Source organism: Exophiala dermatitidis, assembly GCF_000230625.1.
Source record: "Exophiala dermatitidis NIH/UT8656 unplaced genomic scaffold supercont1.7, whole genome shotgun sequence".
Lineage (NCBI taxonomy): Eukaryota > Fungi > Ascomycota > Eurotiomycetes > Chaetothyriales > Herpotrichiellaceae > Exophiala > Exophiala dermatitidis.
Window position 1 is genome coordinate 1,327,707 of NW_008751652.1, and position 19,971 is coordinate 1,347,677.

Consider the following 19,971-nt stretch of genomic DNA (forward strand, 5'->3'; position numbering starts at 1 on the left):
GATTCCTTTTCTTCAAGTTCATTTTCGACATCAGACTACACTGAGACCTCCATCTACCCAAAATACAATCGACGATCCACGACTTTGACTTGACATATCAGCCAAAATGACGATCTCTTTGAACCCACGAGCACCCAAGCCCGACCACGAGAACGCACCACGCGAGCCCACGGGCCCCATTGCCGCAGACTCTCTAGCAGCAGAATCACTAGACAACAAGGGTGCATTTTCCGAGAACAGCGGCGCGGCCGCCCAATCGGTGCGAGGTGACCAATCGACCTTCGCCAACACAGACACATCGGGGGCTCGAAAGCTAGAGCCGGCTGCATCGGGAGCAGAACGAGAACGACAACAGTACACCGGCGCCGGTGCTGACAAGAGTGTGCAAGGAACAAGCGGATTGAAACTCGATGCCGCAGGCAAGCCGGACTTTGACGGCGTCCACAACAAAGATGGATACTACGGCGGTGCCAACGATGGTGGAAACAACCAACGTGGCCAGGCCGACACTGCCCCGAGCTACGTGACCAATGTGACGGGTGCCGCGAGATCCGATGGCACATACAAGCCCAAGGGCAAGAACTTGGAAGACGCCGACGAGACCGGGTCCATCCCCAAACCGAAGACTTTCACTGGTAATGTGGGTGGCCAGTACGATCCCGGTCGTGTCGCCGAGAACGAATTCGCGTCTCGTAACACGGACCTCGAGACCGAGCTTTCTTCCGCCGGCGTCGAGGGCGGAGCTCAGCGCCAGAAACAGTCGACTGAGGAAGGTGGCGTCGGTGTCCAGGGTGGTCAGTATGGTGTCCTGGAGAGTGAGAGGGCATAAATTAAGTCACGGCAAATGAATCATTCCGGCATGATGTGGCACGGCATGGAATTGATGTGAGCATGGCATAGCCATGTCTGGTTATTCCGAAGGGAAGGGCACGGACTGTGATGTTGCTCTGCCCTTTTCAGCCGGACTTCGCTGGTATCATACCTCAATGCTTCTGGCGACCACCTCGTATGGACAAGAAATCGTCATGTTACGAGAATATGTACTGTACGCGAGCAAGAGCAGCCTCTTTGCTCGAAATGAAAACAGATGAATGAGTCAAACCTTGTTTTAAATCCAATGTTAATTGGCATCTTGAATAGTAGTGCTAACAGTATTGAAGGTGGAATAGCCTCCCTAGCCTCCCTTTAATCATGCCGCTGCCACTGTCACTGTCACTGCCACTGCTATCCTCTGAACATTCACCGTTTCTGTTCGCGGTGCCCGTTGTACAGCAGACAGTTACGGTCTCTGGGCCAAAAAGTATGAGCCCCACAGCCATTGATAATACCACGGTAGTAACACATGAGAAGGACTGATTCCACTGCGAAACTGAGCCTCTCCCCAGTCATCCCTTGTAGTGAAGACGGAGCGACGCTTAACCGACCCACTGGAATGTTGCATGTAGAGCGAGACTGAACCCCCCCGTCTCATTCTTGATTCTTGTCTTGCTACCTTCTTTGGCCCCTTCGCAAGGCCAATGCATGGACAGGTCGTGGTCATGATGATGACGACGGGGGAGCCAGGCCGGCCTCTCTTAGAGGTCGAGGTCGAGGTCGAGGTCGAGCCCAGTTAAGCTTTGGCACCTCAACGCCTTTCCTCTTGGTTTCTTTTCTTTGTCGTGTCTGGATGATTGTTGTCAAAGTCCAGCCGCACTTGGACGGCGTTAAGCTTTGCAGTGCTGCTTCGGGCTTCTCTTCTCCATAAAGCCGTGGGGAATACAAATGTCCATTTCCACCCTTGCATGCATGGTGAGGTGCTTGTTAAACTTTCAGTGAGTTTCGTCTCAGCGATCGCATTTTCGAAACAAACGATCTCTCTTCATGAAGCATCCGTCGTGAGGGGATATTGTTCTTTTTGCTGCCGCGACTTGATATTTCCAAACCGGCTCAATAGATGGTTGTGTCGAGACAACTCCCGAGAACAAGAATCCCATTTCTGGTGAAAAGGCCTGAGAGGCGTAGCGTAGCACACGAGTAAAGCCGGGAATGGCATGCTCTCGAACCCATCCTGTGCTCTAACACCCGCAGACTCACCGGCCATATCTTGCCATCTCCTTGAGAACACTCGCTTTCGTCAGACAGCACCAGCAGTTGCCTTTGCAACACCAGCTTCTTCGAGGTTCAAAAACCCATCCAACCCCGTCATGACATCCCTCGCGACCCCATCAACAACAACGGCCTTAATAACAGCTTTCAACAGACTTCTCTTGATCCCGCCCACCCTGGGCCTCCAGACGCCGGGAACGTCGACACCCTCTTGAGCCTCACCAGACCTAGGCACTCCTTTCATGGTATCTCTTGCGGGGGTATCGATCATCCGCACAGCCAGAACTCTGTAATTCTCTTCTTCTTGCCTTTCTCCCCCACCGCTACTACTACTAGAAGTAGCCACACTCACAGCAACCAGGCCATCAGCAACCGCCAACTCCTCTCTGCTCGGGTCGAAAATGGCATTTTCGCCCACCACGACGACCAACAGAATAACCGGTGGCCGACTAACAGTAGCACCAGCACTCCCGCCTGCATTCGTGCCAGTGCTCTTTCTAGGGTACAGATACGTACTGGCCATCCAATCGTCATCGGCAACAGGATCTTCCTCGCCTTCACTCTTGAGTTTAGGCACCCGCGTGTCTCGCAGGGCAAGATGCGTCGCCATGCTCAGCAATGGGAGCGGATAACTAGCGAGACCGTTTGGCGAAATTAGCAAAACGTCAATGTAGACGTGCCAATGCCACCGTGAATTGATGACCAATTTATCCTGCACCGAATTTGTCCCAGTACCAGCAGAATCCGACTCTGTCAAAGCAGTCACCAACGGCTCCCGTAACATTTCTTCCAGGAACGCCAGGCTGGAATCGTCATCTCGTACGCCCGGCACTGTGAGTGTGAGACTGATCCATTCCGGTTTACTCGAACTTCTGGGGTTGTTCTGCGTTGCTGCTGCGCCTGTATCTGTCATCTCCGTATCGTCCACAACTTGTTGTCGCTGTTTGTTCGTCGTCGTCTTCGTCTTTTCAACCTCGAGTTTCACCCCGACTATGGCCTCGCGTCCATCGCTGAAGCCCACGTGTGCGCTACCGTTGACCGCGGGAAGGACGCCTGTCTCGGCGTGTAAGGGCCGGAAATCTGTGCCTGATGATCGTGCATCGGGTCTTAATGGCGGCACGGACGCGAGCGAGCTGTGTAGATAGGCGAGTTCGGCGGGGGAGAAGGGTAGCGATGAGGCGAGGGACGGCATTGTCGTAGTATCGGCGCAGCGGCGTGAGATGAGAAGAGATACTGTAGAAAGGAACTTCGAACTCAACAAAAGGGTAATGCGGCGGTACGGTAGGTTTGTGGCTTCGTCTGGTTTACTTTAACTTGAAGTTGCAGAGGTTCGAACAAGTTGGCCGTGACGGGTTTTCTTCTGGTAAACTTGAAGCACTCGGAAACTGAAAAGCGACGAAACTGTGCAAACCACTGACCGGGCGGAAGTTGAAATGAGACGCCACAAAAAGAAAGGAATTATTCACGTCTCACTGGCAAGTCCGCATCTATCATGTAGGACCACTGGCAGTGGTGACTTGATTGAAAAAGAACTGACAATAAATGATACCCGCGACCGGAGTTAACAATTTACAGGCGAGTATATCTCCGTCACAAGGCTGAACATGTACGATCTACAACAATATATAACACAATTTCAGAATGCTCAAGTGGACTGCAGTGATAACAATGTTAGGTTTATCATACAAGAACGCCTCCCTTTACGCAGTCCCAGTATCCAGCTTTGCGCGGACCGCCACATCACGAAGTACATAGTATCTGCCACCAAGATACTATGTATCTAGCACTAATCAATCATGAATAGCATTTGAGTCCGAAGCATCAACTTCAACCAATCTCGACCGTGCAGCCTTTGCGCCATAAACCATTTCCATGAGTTTGCTCTTCTGCTTTTCCCTCACGGCCCGGAGATATTCATAAGTTCCTTCCAGGCCTTTGATCTGCTGGTCGACGACGCTTGCATTGTCGATACTGACCGAGTCATTCCTCCTCACCAGCGGGCTGACCAGTTTCTTGCGCAATGTCTCCAGATTGGCCTTAAGGGTCTGCAGACGGCCATGATGCTCCACAAGCAGACGCTTGTTGTTGACAGTCCGGGCCCGCACGCTCGACAAGAGTTGTTTGTTTTTCTCGTACTTTCTCAGCATCGCGGCATTGGAACCTAAGACCCGAGTCCATAACGACGAAAGAAGATCGTTTTCCAGCCTCTCTTGCGTGTCCGTTTCTCGCACCACTACCCGCTGTAGATTTTGAAACTGGCGATCGATCGATTCGAACAGGGCAAACAGGGCCGCCGAGTGCGTCAATTCACTGTTGATCGACTCCTCGAGCACATTGACGAATTCGTGGAATGTCCTCGTCAGCATCGCCCTGGCCTTCTGCGGCGAGCTGGAGCCGAAGATGTCGGTCAGAAATCTCCCTAGAGCGGTGGGTTGTCCTGTAGTGGATGACTCCAAAAAGCCCCCTCGGTTCAGCAGACCGTGCAGGTGATCGAAAATCGTTCCAGAAATGGAATATTCTGTGGTCGCCGAGAGACCTTGTAGTTCCCGCTTGGCCCAGTCCATCACTAACAGAATACTGTCAACGTCCGCATCCACGTCGGCAAAGAAACGAGTCAACTCCAGTCCAAGCGACTTTAAGCTTTCCGACAACTCATCCAATGACCGAACAATAAGCGGCGCAGAGGTCATGTTGGCACTCCTGACCGACTCTCCAAGATCCCAGACCGCCACACTCGTTTCTTGCAGTGCTGTTATCTGCGTGTAGCCATTCTCCGAATAGAAGATCAAGGGTTCGAACGATCTGGCCAGCGTCGAGACTTTGACGAGATCGGGGACCGGCGGAGGGATAGGTGGAACGAGGATGATGCGTAGCAGAGATGCAACAAGGATGCTTGTAAGTAGGGTAATAAGCGTGGTGGATTTCGTTTTCGTCATGGCATCAAACTTGCGCTGGACAAAATCAAGAAAAGGGACGAAAGGCTCGCGATGTTGCACTTCGGCGCGGAGTTGTAACCGAATGTCTAGATCCGTGGTGATCAGTAGTGCATCAATATGGGTCGCGACGGTTGGGCTTACAGTTATTCTCTCTGGGAGCAGGCGCGTCCTGATTATCCTCGCAAATCTTCACATCATGTTGGGGTTGCGTCTCCGGGGAGCGCTCCCGTATCGGTGAATCCATGCCAGCGGGTAAGGGTGTATTGACCGCTAACGTGATATCCGGATCTCCTTCTGTAGCATCTTGATAAACCTCCGGGCTGGTCTGTCGCGACCTTGACGGGCTCATCGATGGTCGCAAATCATATCGTCCATAGGGGTCATGCCTAAACCATCCAGTCGCATTCGCGCTTCGTGTTTTAAATCCGGGAGGAGACCATGGTAAGCCTGTACTCGATCGCTCGTCAACCTCGCTGTCACCACGGTCTGATCTGAAAGCGGAAAGGAGGGGCGAGCGTCGTTCCTGTTCCTCAAAGTCTTCGATCGAGGCTTCTAGCAGCGAATGCGCATCGTCGTGAACGGCCCCGGCATAAAAATCGTCGAAAGGCGCAGCAGCCATCATGGCAGCCATACCAAGATAATCAAGAAGAGGGGAACTGAAGCATCAAGATGAGGCTGCGAAAGTAAGTAAGGCGGGATGGCCGGTCAACAATACGGTCTCCTTCCTGAAGGGGAACGCTATAACAAGAGGATGTCACCACTGCCAGGCAGCAACTGGGTGGTATGAACCAAGGAACAAAGAAGCAACGATTGGTCTTGGATAGTTCTCAACAAGGGAATGGAGAAGTCAAGGATACATCACGTTTGAAAAGGCGAAATAGAGAAGTCCATTGTCTGAAGAATGCGGGATGTGTCAATCGGCCCAGCCTCTTTGGGAGACGCAGTTAACACCACCATGATGCCTACTGGAGGGGACGTGCGTGTAGGCTCACCCGCACGACGCCCACGCTACGTGAACCCAAACGCAGCATAGAGAGACGGGTGCCAGAGAGCAGGTGTGAGGGAAAGTGAAATGTTGGAGGCTGGGACAGCTGGCACTTGAGGCGCTGCGGTTTGGAGACGAGGAGTCCTACCAATCAGCTTCCCTAATGCAGCTGGAACCAGGATTCTTGATGCAAGGGCGAAGGGACGGCCGCATCTTTAGCTTCTGTCACTGCTGCTCGGTAAAGCCTTCTCGTTGGTTTCTGAATCAGGCAGTGAGAATCGTCGGCTCTAACAGCCTGGACTTTTTTGACTCCACAAAATCCACTCAATTGGAACATGGCTCGCTCGCAGCTGTACAGTCAAGACGCAGAAAACCAACATGACGAAAGTCCGCAGTGACAAGAAGATCGTGGAGCAGAGAAGTTGCTTGATTGTTGGTACTTCGCAGCTATGTCTGCCAGTCGTGTGCAAAACGCAGGTACGCTGAGAAAGCCACAAAAGGTTTATGTACACAAGCTTGGTCTACCGGCTTCTCCGGAGCGTGTTCCATCGATGGGTGGTATGCAAGCTCCAAATGATCAGATTAAGTAAATATGCGCCTCCGCCGTCTTTGATGATACAACAGCCGTTGAACCCGAGAGCGACAAACAATCGAGGGGCCGGATCCAAAATCGTGAATGATTCGCGCAGTTTACTTCGTGTTGTCACGCAGCCAGCTGTTACATGTTAGCAAAGATGTACACCGAGTGAGGCTTGTGGGGAAAGACGGACGTGATCAGGTCGTTCCTGTCCTTGGCCTTCTTCAGACCACCGAAGGCCATCTTGGTGCCAGGAATGTATTTCTTGGGGTTCTCGAGGTATTCGAACTGATGCGAGTTAGAACTTGTAGCCGAATTAGTCCGGTACAGGGCGAATAAATACCAGAGAGTTCTCGTCCCACGTGATGCCCTTTTGCTTGTTGGCATCTGTGTAGGAGTAGCCCTCGACGGAACCAGTCTTGCGGCCGAAGAGACCGTGCAGGTTAGGGCCGATCTTGTTGCCTTCCGACTCGACGACAGTGTGGCACTGAGCGCATCTCGTCTTGAAGAGGTTGGCACCCTTCTTCGCGTCACCTGTAAAGGGAGATTGTGAGCTTCCTTCCTTCTTCTTGAACTGTAGACTTTCTCCGCAGCAGCTTCAAGTCCTTGTTCCGCCCATGTTGACTGCAGCTCTTATCCGACTCCTGAGACAGGTGTCGAGAATTGATCATGTCATCTCCGCAGGCTGTAGGGACGAACGGCGACTGGGTTGGGGCTAGTCGTGTGAGGGATTGGAGGCGATGCTCAGAAAGCTAGAGTCGTCGACGAGCGTGTACAGGGTGCGCAGGCCAACTTAGAGACCCGGCCGAGCATCGCCGGCGTCCAAGGACACGACCGCATCACAGTTGGGGTAGTACCGAAGCATGGTGAAGCTGCTGCGAAGCTATAACGGCATTGAGACAAGCCCATCACATACCTTCCTTGAATCCGTCGTCCTTGCCCATTTTTGCGGGTATTAGTTATGAGGAGAAAATGTAAGTGTTGGTAGTAATAGAGTTACACTTCAACTGAGTCTGAAGCAGTGAATGAGCTCGAGGTGGTGTATATAGGAGAAAGTAGAGTATGAATGAAGCAAAAAAAGTTCAACAAGGAACAGAAGAGAAGGAAAAACGTATGACGGAGGTGAGTGGACTGCGCGGTTTTGCAGGCCGGGCGCAGAGCCGGCGAGACGACGCCCATAATGCAGCGGCCAATAAACGCTCGGGCATTGCTGCTGCTTCTGGCCTGCCAACTGTGGCGCCGACGCTGGAAAAGTGGCGCCGCTCTCCATCCACCCGTCCAATTACCGCCGTTCCATTGTCATGCTCGATCTGCTCGGGCATTCTCGGGGGTTGAAAGGAAGGGCTACGATTCGGTTGAAGGAACAACAACAATCTTCGATCCACAAGAGATTCGTGTCAAAAAGGGGTTGTTATGTTCAACCCACAGTTATCGAAAGAAGGTATGCCTCAGGCTGTTGCTTGAGCCTCCCTCGCTTGCACTTGTACTGGTCTTGACGAACTGCGATTCCTACTACGACTTGTGCCTGACCGATCCAGATCGCACGTGACGCGCTGCCGGCCACTGCATGACGTCGACAATCGCGATGACATCGGCGTCCGCGGAACTTGGATCGAAGCTGCAGCTCGACTCAGGTGACCAAGCCAGATATTGATGAATCCCGTCATTACTATTACCCGACGATACAGGCACCATTGAGACGGTTCTAGCTCAGACTTGAATGTGTTGTAGGTATGGAAAGCACCGGTCACCTAGTGTCGATGGTATAGCTTCGCCGTCCTCATTCAACATCAGTGCGGAGGTGCGGTCTACATTGGTCCGCTCACGAGCATGAAGCCCGATCGGGGTCTCGAGACATCAACACACCCTGCTCAGTCTTCTCAAACAACCTGATAGCCAGGTACAGTATGTATATTGCATTTTGAGCAACAATGGCTCTATGACATGGTGGCCCAGAACTCATCAATCAACTCATGCCTCTTGACAGCCAGGTCAAAGTCACCGTACGGCTGACCTTGGGCATATGCCTCGTACAAACGTCCAATATTCTGACCTTGGGTTGGAAGATCAGTCCATTCCGGACCACCCTCATCAGTGGTGATCTCTTCGATTTCACCCTTCTCAGCATTCGAAAATCGGATACTGGCCGCTTTCGCCATCTGGGGACCTGCACTGGCGAACTCAACCACCAATTCGCCTTTTGTTCCGTAAATCCGCCACGTGGATCCAGGCCCGCCGATGAACCTGTCCCCTGCTCTCAGATGGAAGCTGAACACCGCTTGCGGGTTCCTATCCAGCCGACCTTGAAGCAAGATCTGATCCGGGGTGTCTTTGTCATAAAGCTCCTCCGACAGCGACCCGTCGGCTTTCATGATATGCATTCGGGGTCTCAGGTTGGCTGCCAACGGGGTATAACTGCCTGGCAGCAGCTCCCCGACAGCATAAAAGATGGAGTCGAGGATGTGACCACCATATATGGTCAGGAGGTTACCCCCGATTCTGCGGTCCATGAAGTAGTGATATCGGTCACTCGCCGCATTGTTTTGCCATACATGGATGGCCCCGTGGTAATTGACACTATGAATCTCACCCAGAGCCCCCGTGTCGACGAGTTCCTTGACTTTCCTCACGCTGGGCGACAGACGGCCCTGGAGACCGATGATGGTCTTGAGATTTTTTTGTCTTGCCAAATCGGCCATCTCCTTGGCCTGTGCTGTAGTTGCAGCCAGCGGCCATTCCACAAAGACATTGCGTCCTGCCTTCAATGCAGGCATGGCCACGTCATAGTGAGTATCTGCTCGCGTCGAGACGACGTAGAGGTCGACGTCCGGATCGGCTGCCAGTTTGTCGTATGAGTCGTAAGCCTTGGTCGTTTCGGGCAGGTTATGTGCCTTGATGGCCGCCTTGGTCGATTCCAATGTCGAGTTGCACAATGCCACGATCTGGTAGTTTGGCGATGCCGCCAGGCGAGGCAGATGCGCCAGCGTCGCCCACGCTCCCGGCTTGCTTGATAATCCTACAATTCCTACTCTGATGGGCGCCATCTTCTCCTTGTTTCTGGTATGCTGCCCTGACAGATATGAGCGAATCGCTATTTCAGTCTTCTTTGAATTTCACTGCACTAGTGTCAGGACCAAGGAAGAGGAACAGGAGACTTCTGGGTCGGTAGATATTCTGGCGTCGTTCGGCCGTTCTGCGCCCTGGCTTGGATATTCATCTATCTCGATAGTAATCAAGTTCTCAATTGACCAGTGTCCTGATCCATGTAAAGCAGTGAGACGGGCAGCAAACAGCGGCCTCAGAAAGAGACCCGAACTGACGTTGGAAATGTAACATGCAAGTGGGACTTGGCTTATAAATTGGGGGATCCTTCACATGGCCGGCCTGAGGAGGTTATCAGCGGCGCCTTTCAAGGGTCTGGTTCTGGCAGATCCGTCCTCTAGTACATGACACTGGCAATCATCTACCAACCTGACCTTAGGTGGGCGGCACTGCAGTAAGTGGCCGTTGGTTGTTCCCCGTGGGGGTTGATGCGGAGATATGCGATGCAAATGCGAGTCGAGAAGATCACTTTGTCAAGTGTGGCATAAAGTAGTACTAGGTAAGTGGCACGAGGCGTGATTGACAGCGAGCGGAGCTTGAACGGCTGGATAACCTGCAGTCCGTCAGGCCAAACCAGATCTGCCAAATCAGATCTAACAACTGGCAAAAGCACTTCAAGTTCATCAAGGATGTTCTGTTGCTTTGCCGCTAGGCTCCGTGTACAGTATCATGAGTCTAACAACACTGCCAATCTTGACCTATCCCCCCGCATCCATGCGCTTTTGTCAAAGTCTCATGACCTATGTCCGGTTTCTCATATTCAGTCGTTCATTCTTTTTGCGTCTGATATGGCTGCAAGGGTTTCGACGCCCTCAGCCGCACCAAGTGCTTTTGACCCAAACAGACAGACCGCTTATAGCTTGGCCTCAGCAGTCTCCTTCTGCTTCCTCTCTGCTACTACAGATAGTCAATGGACACCATTCTCCTTTGCATCCCCATCTATCTCGCAAAAGGCACGGAAAGTGACCAGCTCATCACTGGTGCTCTCGATGACCAGCTCGGCGGTCGCGCCGACAAAGTAGACCCAACCCTCTTTGATATCCTCGACTTTGGGACCGACACTGACCTTGCCCTGACCCGTAGTGCAGATGACGATGCTGGGGCCGGCGATGCCTTCAAAAGTGGCCTTTGCGCCCGGTTTCTTGAGCACGGTGCGCACGACGCTGAATTCCTCAATGGGTGGGTCATACAGCAGCGACTCGCTACCGGAGCTGTAGGCGGTAGTGTTGAGGGTGACGTAGGGGTAAGGCACGGGCTGGAGCAGCTGTTTCTCGGGCGGCTCGTGGTCGTAGGTGAGGATGTCGGTCAGAGTATCGACATCTTGGAATTTGGGCGTGAATCCCGCGCGGATGACATTGTCACTGCTGGCCATGCACTCGATGATGTCTCCAGAAATATAAGCGTGGATGTCGTCGGCCTTCAGATACATGGCCTGACCGGGCGAGAGTTTGACGTAGTTCAGGAAGAACAGGACGAAAAGGCCAATGTCTTCGGGAAATTGACTGTTGCACCGCTGCACCAGCTCGCACAGCTCTTCGGGCGTGTTGACGCTGGGTCCAGGGCTGATCTTGCCGGATCGCGCGAGTTCGACCAGTTCCTTGGATTTGGCCGCCACTTTGTCGCGAGGCGTCTTCATCAGCGAGCTGAATGCGGCTTTGAGCCGCGATTTGGCTTCTTCCTCACTGGCGGATGACGAGTTGGCAATTTCCTCGAGTCCTTTGGCTTGCTCCTCGCCAACCAGTTCCCGAAGAGGCGGGATGGTGGCTAGAAAGTGTGCAATTTCTTTGAGCGGTCGGAACCCACATAGCCCTTCGAACGGCGTGATGGCGATCGTCATCTCCGGCTTGTGGTTGTCGTCCGGATAGTTCTTAGGGTCCTTGGCGTGCAGCTTTTCCGCCAGTTTTTTGTTTGGATGCGCCTGGATCGATAGTGCTTTGGCAATGGACAGCACTTTGAACAAGAATGGGAGCTTCTTGTTGTATTTGGCAGTGATGTCGCTTCCCATTAGTGCTTCGTTGTCTGCCACCAGGTCAAGCAGACTCCGTCCCGTGGTCAGGTCTTTAGATGGCAGAGATGGGTGGGTGCCCATCCACAACTTGAAGAAGAACGATCAGTTTCCCACCGCTAGGATATGAGATTCAATCATATCACACACGTACCTCGGCGTAGGGCTTGTCATCTTGGATGGAAAATGTGTCGGATGGTGTGGCAGCAGCATATCTGGCTGCAGCTGATGTCTTTCCCTTCTTGCCTTCAGGGCGTCAGTCTCCAGTTTGCCGGGATGTTCGTTTGCATCATCTCTTCTTACCCCAGTCATAGCTGTTGCAGCCTTTACATCGTTAGTCTAGATCTAAATGACGAGACGAAACGTAATGCTCACCGCATTGAAGCCGGATCAAAGGCACCTGCATCTTTGAGTCTGAAACTGTTCACAAACCACTTTCAACGTCTGCGTAAATATATCTCGAAGTTGTCTCAATTTGACTTGGATGAGAAAATTCTGGTCAAAGGAGTCCTGGCGGTGAAAAAGGGGGAGGAAGGGCTCAATGACACTATCAACGAGTGACAGGTCTCAATTGCGGGAAACGTGGTCAATGTCGGACCAATAAGAGGGTAGTATTTCTCTCACGTGATTTCCATGTCCGGAACTTTAATATCAGCACCACGCATGCCATTTCCCTGCTGAAGTACTTGGGATTCAACAAAGTCGTCTGTGGCTTTTGTACCCATTGGGAGGAGACCGAGAAATCCGTGGATCTCGTGTAGTAAATTTCGTGGGGAGGTGGCTTCACCTTTTGCAGTTGAAAAGAACCATATCACGTGACCTCAGCCTTGCAACATTCACCCATAGTGGAGGTTCCTTTCACTGCCACTTGTGACTGCTCACCACAAATTCAATACCCTGGCGGTTTGTAGGTTATATTTTATTATCGCATAATTCTGTGCAACACTCACGGTCTGGAGTGGTGTAGTTCAAGTTGGAAACCTCTGGCTATCACCCGAACATCATAAAGTTCACCTCCACCAGTAGTGTCAACCAAAAAAGCCTGCACACCAATCAGTTATTCAGGAGACCCCTGGGTATACACGGATGCCTCCTGGGAGGGCCGTAGTACGAGGCTGAGTGTAGCCTTTCTCAGTCGCTCTGAGTTTTTGCTGTTTAGACCGGCGCAAGGCTGAGATTCAAAGATTACATAATCCAGTAACGTGACAAGCATTTGTACTCACATGACCATGACCGTCTCGTCCAGATTCCGCCATACAAGTACATTGTAGTTCCTGCCGCACACCAATCGTTCTTCTCCACCCAAGCCACCGTCTTCCATATGCTACATCACAAATGACAATGGGCTCATAACTTGGTCGCATTGCTTGTTCGCGTTAAGACATCGACTACTACGAGTAGGCGATGGAACCAAGGCACTCCTACATTTTATTTTGTCCCTAAGAGGCAGCTGGCACCATACTGTTCAGCACTCGTCCTTGGGTGATTGGGGGCAGAGATATTGGTACGGCACCCTCACAACAGATCGAGGAAAGCGCCTTATTCTTTGGCTCCATAAGCGCGGGAACAGTCCCGAGTCTATTTTAATTTTATCATCACAGTGCTGGAGCAATACCCAATATGAGTTCGCGGCCTCGAGCAGGCCGAGGCATGACCGGCCGAGATGGGAAGGAGAGCGACCTTGAAAACGAACTTCTAAGCCGGGCTGTCGAAAGTTTACGCAAAGCCCAAGGATACAATGACGAGTCCAAACGGATCGGGCAGGAAATCGTGGCGCTTGAAGAAGAGATTAAACTAAATGGTCGTAAGTTGTCCGTGCTTTTGTTGTACTATTATCCCTTTCAAGTCTGGCGGAGTCGTGTTGTGTCTCGGCAAAGGATTATCCCATGGACAACAACGCATTCCTATCCCGCATATAACAGCCTGGATGATGTTATCTGCCTCTGTTTTCTTTTGACAGTGATAATAATGCGACGCCAGATTCTACACCTGAGAACCATCGCCGCCTGGATGCTCTATATCGAGAGAACCTGAGATACGCGGAGATGGAGAAGAAGGTCCATGACGAAGAAGACATCATCAACAACCTGGCCATTTTGGCGACGATGAAGACTACCGATGACCTTGCCCCTAGAAACGGCCAGCAAAAGTCTCGCAAACATCAGAGGCCGCCCGTTGCCGAGCCGGACGTTACAGTGGAATCTCCCGGTCCCAGTCCAGGAGATGGTCGCCTCGAGATGATGAAACGGGTCAAGGGCACGTCGCAGCGAAGCTCTAGTACTGCTAGCCAAAGCCGTGCTGCAGCAGCCGGCGCCAAAGACGACGCGGCTGAAACGCACAAAGGCATCCAAGCAGAGAAGGCTGGCCAACTGGTCCCTGGAACCGAAGTGTTTTACAAATACCCCAAAGACCAAGCGGAGCATGAGGAAGGAGTCGGGATTCATGGTATCATTAAGAAAGTGTGGCAAGATAAGAAGCCGTAAGTTTGACCGACTCTCGATTATCGGATGATGTTAACCCTTTTCCAGAATCCAATACGACGTCCGAGACCCAGAGGACGATGCTTCGGGGAAACAAACCGTGCGCAAGGCGACAGCTAAGGATCTGGTGCCGATTCCGCAGACCGCTACCAATATTCCTCAGTTTCCCACCGGAGCCAACGTCTACGCCAAGTATCCTGATACCGACACCTTCTACCGCGCCAAGGTCAAGAGCTTCCAGAAAGGCATGTATAGTCTGAAGTTCGACGAGGATGATAAGGAGATGCTCGTCGATGTGCGGTTCGTGTTGGACTCGAGATTGAAATGAGTTTTGGTCTTTTATGATTATGACGACTGCATTTTATGGATCCAAGATGCACAAGCGTTGACCAAAAAGGTCACGCCTGCATTTATGTATCCTTGACGCGACGCGACGATGGTATCATGATGGATAGCTTTAGCTTTCGTTTTATTTTATTGTTTGAGCAGGCCTTTACTGGCCAGATATGCCGCACCCGAATCCGCCCATACCTCGTATACCTTGACCTTTGTGTCCTCGTCAAACTCGAGAACATATGTAAAGACCTCGTCCCAGCTCTGATTTGTGCTTGTCCAAGTGAATTTGGCCTCTCCACGGACTGACACCTTGGAGACCTCTGCGTCCACCACGAAATTACTGAAGCGCATGTTTTCATATCTCAGGTTCGACGACAGGCTCTGGAAATAATCTTGGAGCCCCTTGTGTCCACGAAACTCTCGGCCTAGGAAGGGTGCTAGTTCTGGCAGCCCATGCTCCAGGGCCAGGACGTCTTCCGACGCAGAGAAGTGGCTGAAGATCTCCTCGGGCGGCTTCTGGCTTGCAAAGGCATCGCAGAAGGCTTGGGCGGCGGACAGTAGTTGTTCGCGCGTCGCAGACGGCATTGTCGAGGACACTGGCCAGAGGCGCAGATACACAGGAGGGTAGCTTTGCAAGTTTGCGAGGCAGTCTAAGTCTATTAGCGAGCAATGAAAACCCGAACAGGCACAATATACAACACACAGGACTAGTAATAGAGTTAGGCGTCGTAGTGGTGGTGCATATGGCGGAGAAATAAGAATGATAAATCCAAGCGGCGCAATGGGGACCGAGGCTCCAAGAAGATTGTGTCAGCATCCGTCATCTTGATCTCCAGTTCATCCACTCGCTTCCACCCGCCGCTTTTCGTCCCGTAGAATTGCGAATTGAACTTCAAAGTCCCTTTCTCCGAAGCAGCCTCCACCTCGACGACACTGTGTATATCCCAATTCCCAATCTATCGTTTCTGGCGGCCTGCTGTTGATGCTTTCTTTCTGGCGTGGTTGACTCATCATTGTCCATACACTCGTCATGTCGTCCTCATGAACATATACTCCCCCAAAGCCCTGCCAGTGTCGGAACACAGCTCATTACACCATGGCTCGCCCCGCCGAGGAGCTGCCCTCTCATGCCTCTCCCGTCATCTCTCCCATGCCACGGCCTACGCCAGCATACATAAACAACTGGTCTGATCTCAATGACGATTCTCCTGCCACTCCAGGCGTACCGAGCAATCTGCTATCTCCTGCCTTTACTCCTCCAGCGACCCCAGGAACGGGGACCCCTTCGCGCCAACTGACCGCAGAGCCGAAGTCGATTCCTGTAGACACCTCTCTCGACGATGCGAACACCAAACAGCCGCGTCTGCTTGAAAGACTGCCGAACGTGGAGTGCGTCGTGCGTGCGCGCATACCGACCACTTCTGGAGCAGAGATGTTTCTCCATCTATACCAGAACGACTCAGACAACAAGGAACATCTGGCCATTGTGTTCGGCAATAATATTCGGAGCAGAAGCCTGGACGCCGAGCGGCCCGGTGAGACCGAGATGGATCGGATGATTCGAGGAGCATACGTTGGCAGACTGCGACCGGGTCGCGTGAGTTCGAGGTTCGACCCCGACTCTCAGAATAAAAGGCCATTGAGCCGGCAGCAGACAAAACCCAGCGGAGGGTCTGCCTTGAAAAACGTCACTTCTGTATCTGAGGAGGCCGTGGTCGACACTCCGTCATTGACACCTGTTCAGCCTCCTGTGGCTACGCAGGACGAGGAGAACTCTGAACAACCGCAGCAGCAGCAATCCGACGCTGAGCCCGAGGTTTCGTCTGAGAACACTGTTCAGACAAACTCAACGGGCAAGGCTCCGCTGGTGCGCATCCACTCCGAGTGCTATACGGGTGAAACGGCCTGGTCGGCACGATGTGATTGTGGCGAGCAACTGGATGAAGCGGCCCGACTGATGTCGCTGCCAAACTCCCCGGGCGGCGTCATTGTATATCTCCGACAAGAAGGACGAGGCATTGGTCTGGCATCCAAACTCAAGGCTTATAACCTCCAAGATCTGGGCAATGACACCGTCGAGGCGAATCTCCTTCTCCGGCATCCCGCTGATGCCAGAACATACGGGTTGGCGACCGCCATCCTACAAGATCTGGGTCTCGGCACCGACAGCGACGCCAACAAACCCGAGTCGGAACGCGGTATCCGACTCCTTACCAATAACCCGGATAAAGTCAGGGCAGTGGAAGGCCCCAATAAAGAAGTGCGGGTTCGTGAAAGAGTCCCCATGATCCCGATCGCCTGGCGAACCGCAGGCGCCAAAGGCGTCCGAGGCGCCGAAATTGAAAAGTATCTCGAGACAAAGATCGGGCGCATGGGACACATGATTCGCGATGACTAGATGAGACAGCCGAAAGGCACACGGACTCGTCTGAAAATGAAACTCGACTATCCAATGTCGCCCAACCGAGCCTACTCGCAGGGTTATCCGGGCACCCACAGGATCATGTGGAGGAATCACTGTCGAGAGAGAGAGGAGATTTATTCTCGCTTACCGCTCCGCTGGGATGCACGCGAAGTAGAACAGGACAAATACGGCGCCCAAAATCATTCCAAAAGGGGATACCCTGCATTCCCCGATTCCCTGCCTGCTGTGATGACTATTGGCCCAATTGGAAAGGAAGCCACAGCTTTATGCAAGGGACGGACAGACCCGGTAGCAAATGACCAGCAGTGTACTCCTCAAATGCACTGCAAGCATTGCATTGCCCCCTGAGCGCTGCTTGAAAAAAGCCACCTCCTATTAGCATATCGTGTTACCGAATGGGCTTTGTTACTCCACAAGACGTCATGCTCGTGGAATCACCTCTGCACTGTCCAACCTTGTGCATGCGACGACGAGAATCCCGAGGGGCGACTGTGCCAGTGCCTGTTCGTGCTTTTATTTCGGCACCGACGCCAACATTGGACGGTGCAGGCGGAAAGGACAATCCCGGCCAGATACGCCAGATACAACCGGATGTTGGTCATAGTGAGATCCTATATCAGCTGCTCACAGAGGAGGAATATATATCTGGCCAAGCTCGAAAACGAGAATCTGAATTTGACAAATCTTGGAAGACAACAAGAACAGAGGAAGAAGGAGATGACTTCGACAAGTGGGCTATACACCGAAGCAAGAACATGAGCCAATCAACGTTGGAGCGACCAGAGAGAGATAGAGTAAATCGATCAATGTTTGGAGTGGGGGATTGGAAAAGCTGGATTTTTTATACAGTATAGTATATCATCCTGATGAGAGGACATACGATCAGAGTAGATTGATAGGACTGTCGAAACAAACACAGTACTTCTCGCAAGCCCCATCCTTCATCACCACCTGTTTATACACAGTAGTATAATCCAGCTCAGCTCACCAGATGCCCAACCACAACTTCCGCTTTCTCTGCGGTTGCTGGGGAGCCGGAGCCGGTTCATCCACATCAGCTCCAACATCAGCACCAGCTCCAGCAGTGACCAATTGCTGTTGTTGCTGCTGTTGCTTAACCTTATCCGCAAACTTCGTAACATCCTCACCCACCTTCCCACCCATATCGACGACATCTTTACCCGTCAAAACGACATCACGACCACCCCTCGCGCGCTCCTTATTAGTAAGACCATCGTCCCAAGGCACCAACCCGCGGACATCGATGCCTTGCTCCTCTTCAGCATCGAGATTCTCCATGCCATGGGCGCGGCGGTAGAGTCGGCGTTTCTGGGCGTCGAGAATTTTCTGTTGGCGGGACTCGTTGGCCTGTTCGGTCGTGTACTCGATGTGTAGGCGGACGACGGCCAATGCCTCCCGAAAATAGGTAATTGGGTGGAAAAAGAGTGACGAGATTGGTGGGAGGAGGTGGCCGTACGGAGAGGTTTTGACGAACGTTTCCGTCATGGTGATGATGGCGAGGATGGTGAGTGTGCCCTAGAACCAGAAAAAAATGTTAGTCGGTTCGCTGGTTTGTGTGGGTTTGACAGACGGTTCAAGAAAACAATTAAAGCAGACAACACTTCGTAACTAATGCAATGCACGAGCCCAACAAACCCAACGCTGCACCATGATGGAGTAGGAAAAAGCGCGTATCTGCAAACACCCGAAATAGTGCACCCAACTAGATCCCCCTCATCCCATCTTCAGGTCGTATCAGACATAAGCAAAGACATTCCAGGCTTTTTGGCACCCGCTCGTTATGGGATAGCACAAGACAATCAACTCGTCGCATGGGATAAGGTAGAGACACCACGAGTCGCCACGCCTTGCGCCTTGCCATCTCACTCCTATAAGTCCTAGGGCGTAGGAAACGAGTGTCGTCTCTCCTCAGTAGCGGAAGGTAGCTTATGCCTGCTATCACGGTATCCAACCGTCGCAGCCCAGCCCGGACGTCCAAACCTTCTACCATGCCATGCCGATGCCCTCTCTTTTTCTCTTCGTCCTCGGATTCCTTTCCTCACCCCCTTGAAACCCCCAAAGCAAGAAAACCAAATTATCAACCCAAAAAACGCAAAGCAATCATGTTCCACACTACACGTGTGCAGCCTGTTTCAATCACTCACCATCGTAATCCAAATATGAATCTTCCGATCCGTCAAGAACCAATGCATAAACGTCCCCTCATTAGGAAACATATGCGGATACCTTCTCGTCTTTTGCTGTTGTTTTTCCTCCGTCGTCGCGGCCTGATTATACGCCCTCGGCACGCGTCGGGCATTCAATCGCGAAGGGTGTGACGGCGGCCGAAATTTGTCGGGTTGTTCGAGGACGATGGGTTTGCCAGTATCGTCTTTCGCCGCCGCTCTCAACCGTGAGCTGGTAGAAAAAAATGAGGCGCGTATCTGGACCGATGGGGTCGTTTGTGTTCGTGATACTCGAGTTCGAGCTGTTCGACTTGCCGGCGCACGGCGGTCAACTGCTGAAGCAAACCCTCGAATTCCTCCCGGTGTTCTTCCTAGCGCCAGCGCGCCCGTTCGCAGACATTGCTGGCATATTGAGAACGTCGTTGTGGTCACCGCCGCCGTCGTGCGCGAACGAGATGCCATGGTGGGATGGGAATCGAGAAGTTCAGTTGCACTGAGCAGAGCTGAAGTTCGCCCAATGACTGCGTCTGCACCGCTTTCTTTGCGAGAAATGTTCCCGAACCCTCCGCCGTAAGGGGGCCTAAGTGACCTCAAACCCCGACCTCAAAGAAAGCACCTATGGGTGGCCGTGAGTATGTACAGTGCTGTAGGTGTGTGAACTTCATGATTTCCAGTTGGAGAACGACGGCATGCGGATGTGCTGATGGTATTAAGGGCGTTTAGTCTGTTTTGAAACCTATGCCTTTTTAGGTAAAATCCGTGCACATCGCAGAAACCATCTAAACCATGACTATCGTTCCGTTCGGTGACTGTACTCTTCTACGAAGTCGAAAGGCTACCTAGGTAGGTATGCA

General features: G+C 52.3%; 10 protein-coding genes across 10 annotated transcripts; 3 read left to right on the forward strand and 7 right to left on the reverse strand.

Annotated features, from left to right (window-relative positions):
- Positions 1-106: 106 nt before the first annotated feature.
- On the forward strand, positions 107-829 carry HMPREF1120_08303 (uncharacterized protein; the record flags this gene model as incomplete). Its single annotated transcript, XM_009162550.1, has 1 exon — positions 107-829. One exon carries the CDS (start codon positions 107-109, stop codon positions 827-829), a length of 723 nt encoding a protein of 240 aa, XP_009160798.1.
- Positions 830-1,087: 258 nt separating this feature from the next.
- On the reverse strand, positions 1,088-3,613 carry HMPREF1120_08304 (3' exoribonuclease). Its single transcript, XM_009162551.1, has one exon. The coding sequence runs from the start codon at positions 3,275-3,277 to the stop codon at positions 2,114-2,116; it is 1,164 nt and encodes a 387-aa protein (XP_009160799.1). The 5' UTR covers positions 3,278-3,613; the 3' UTR covers positions 1,088-2,113.
- A 262-nt stretch (positions 3,614-3,875) lies between these two features.
- On the reverse strand, positions 3,876-5,652 carry HMPREF1120_08305 (uncharacterized protein; the record flags this gene model as incomplete). The annotated part of the gene is made up of 2 exons (XM_009162552.1): positions 3,876-5,107; positions 5,163-5,652. The coding sequence occupies 2 exons, from the start codon at positions 5,650-5,652 to the stop codon at positions 3,876-3,878; spliced, it is 1,722 nt and encodes a 573-aa protein (XP_009160800.1).
- Positions 5,653-6,696: 1,044 nt separating this feature from the next.
- Positions 6,697-7,527, reverse strand: HMPREF1120_08306 (cytochrome c; the record flags this gene model as incomplete). The annotated part of the gene is made up of 4 exons (XM_009162553.1): positions 6,697-6,721; positions 6,777-6,871; positions 6,927-7,117; positions 7,500-7,527. The coding sequence occupies 4 exons, from the start codon at positions 7,525-7,527 to the stop codon at positions 6,697-6,699; spliced, it is 339 nt and encodes a 112-aa protein (XP_009160801.1).
- A 993-nt stretch (positions 7,528-8,520) lies between these two features.
- HMPREF1120_08307 (uncharacterized protein) lies at positions 8,521-9,627 on the reverse strand (the record flags this gene model as incomplete). The annotated part of the gene is made up of 1 exon (XM_009162554.1): positions 8,521-9,627. The coding sequence occupies one exon, from the start codon at positions 9,625-9,627 to the stop codon at positions 8,521-8,523; it is 1,107 nt and encodes a 368-aa protein (XP_009160802.1).
- Positions 9,628-10,592: 965 nt separating this feature from the next.
- On the reverse strand, positions 10,593-12,096 carry HMPREF1120_08308 (mannose-6-phosphate isomerase; the record flags this gene model as incomplete). The annotated part of the gene is made up of 4 exons (XM_009162555.1): positions 10,593-11,780; positions 11,845-11,936; positions 11,994-12,014; positions 12,066-12,096. The coding sequence occupies 4 exons, from the start codon at positions 12,094-12,096 to the stop codon at positions 10,593-10,595; spliced, it is 1,332 nt and encodes a 443-aa protein (XP_009160803.1).
- An 884-nt stretch (positions 12,097-12,980) lies between these two features.
- Positions 12,981-14,763, forward strand: HMPREF1120_08309 (SAGA-associated factor 29). Its single transcript, XM_009162556.1, has 3 exons — positions 12,981-13,494; positions 13,671-14,169; positions 14,219-14,763. Exons 1-3 carry the CDS (start codon positions 13,311-13,313, stop codon positions 14,496-14,498), a joined length of 963 nt encoding a protein of 320 aa, XP_009160804.1. The 5' UTR covers positions 12,981-13,310; the 3' UTR covers positions 14,499-14,763.
- Positions 14,050-15,406, reverse strand: HMPREF1120_08310 (transcription elongation factor S-II). Its single transcript, XM_009162557.1, has 2 exons — positions 15,210-15,406; positions 14,050-15,156 (listed from the first exon to the last, which is right to left on the reverse strand). Exon 2 carries the CDS (start codon positions 15,089-15,091, stop codon positions 14,645-14,647), a length of 447 nt encoding a protein of 148 aa, XP_009160805.1. The 5' UTR covers positions 15,092-15,156; positions 15,210-15,406; the 3' UTR covers positions 14,050-14,644.
- Positions 15,363-17,868, forward strand: HMPREF1120_08311 (GTP cyclohydrolase II). The gene has a single exon (XM_009162558.1). The coding sequence runs from the start codon at positions 15,603-15,605 to the stop codon at positions 16,902-16,904; it is 1,302 nt and encodes a 433-aa protein (XP_009160806.1). The 5' UTR covers positions 15,363-15,602; the 3' UTR covers positions 16,905-17,868.
- HMPREF1120_08312 (uncharacterized protein) lies at positions 17,722-19,794 on the reverse strand. The gene is made up of 2 exons (XM_009162559.1): positions 19,097-19,794; positions 17,722-18,467 (listed from the first exon to the last, which is right to left on the reverse strand). Exons 1-2 carry the CDS (start codon positions 19,577-19,579, stop codon positions 17,916-17,918), a joined length of 1,035 nt encoding a protein of 344 aa, XP_009160807.1. The 5' UTR covers positions 19,580-19,794; the 3' UTR covers positions 17,722-17,915.
- Between the last annotated feature and the right edge of the window lie 177 nt (positions 19,795-19,971).

Coding starts and splice junctions, on each gene's coding strand:
- HMPREF1120_08304 (XM_009162551.1), bottom strand. CDS start 3,277: ATGCCGTCCCTCGCCTCATCGCTACCCTTCTCCCCCGCCGAACTCGCC.
- HMPREF1120_08309 (XM_009162556.1), top strand. CDS start 13,311: ATGAGTTCGCGGCCTCGAGCAGGCCGAGGCATGACCGGCCGAGATGGG. Junction 13,495..13,670: donor AGAGATTAAACTAAATGGTC/GTAAGTTGTCCG, acceptor ATGCGACGCCAG/ATTCTACACCTGAGAACCAT. Junction 14,170..14,218: donor GTGTGGCAAGATAAGAAGCC/GTAAGTTTGACC, acceptor ACCCTTTTCCAG/AATCCAATACGACGTCCGAG.
- HMPREF1120_08310 (XM_009162557.1), bottom strand. CDS start 15,091: ATGCCGTCTGCGACGCGCGAACAACTACTGTCCGCCGCCCAAGCCTTC.
- HMPREF1120_08311 (XM_009162558.1), top strand. CDS start 15,603: ATGGCTCGCCCCGCCGAGGAGCTGCCCTCTCATGCCTCTCCCGTCATC.
- HMPREF1120_08312 (XM_009162559.1), bottom strand. CDS start 19,579: ATGGCATCTCGTTCGCGCACGACGGCGGCGGTGACCACAACGACGTTC. Junction 18,468..19,096: donor TTCATATTTGGATTACGATG/GTGAGTGATTGA, acceptor TTCTGGTTCTAG/GGCACACTCACCATCCTCGC.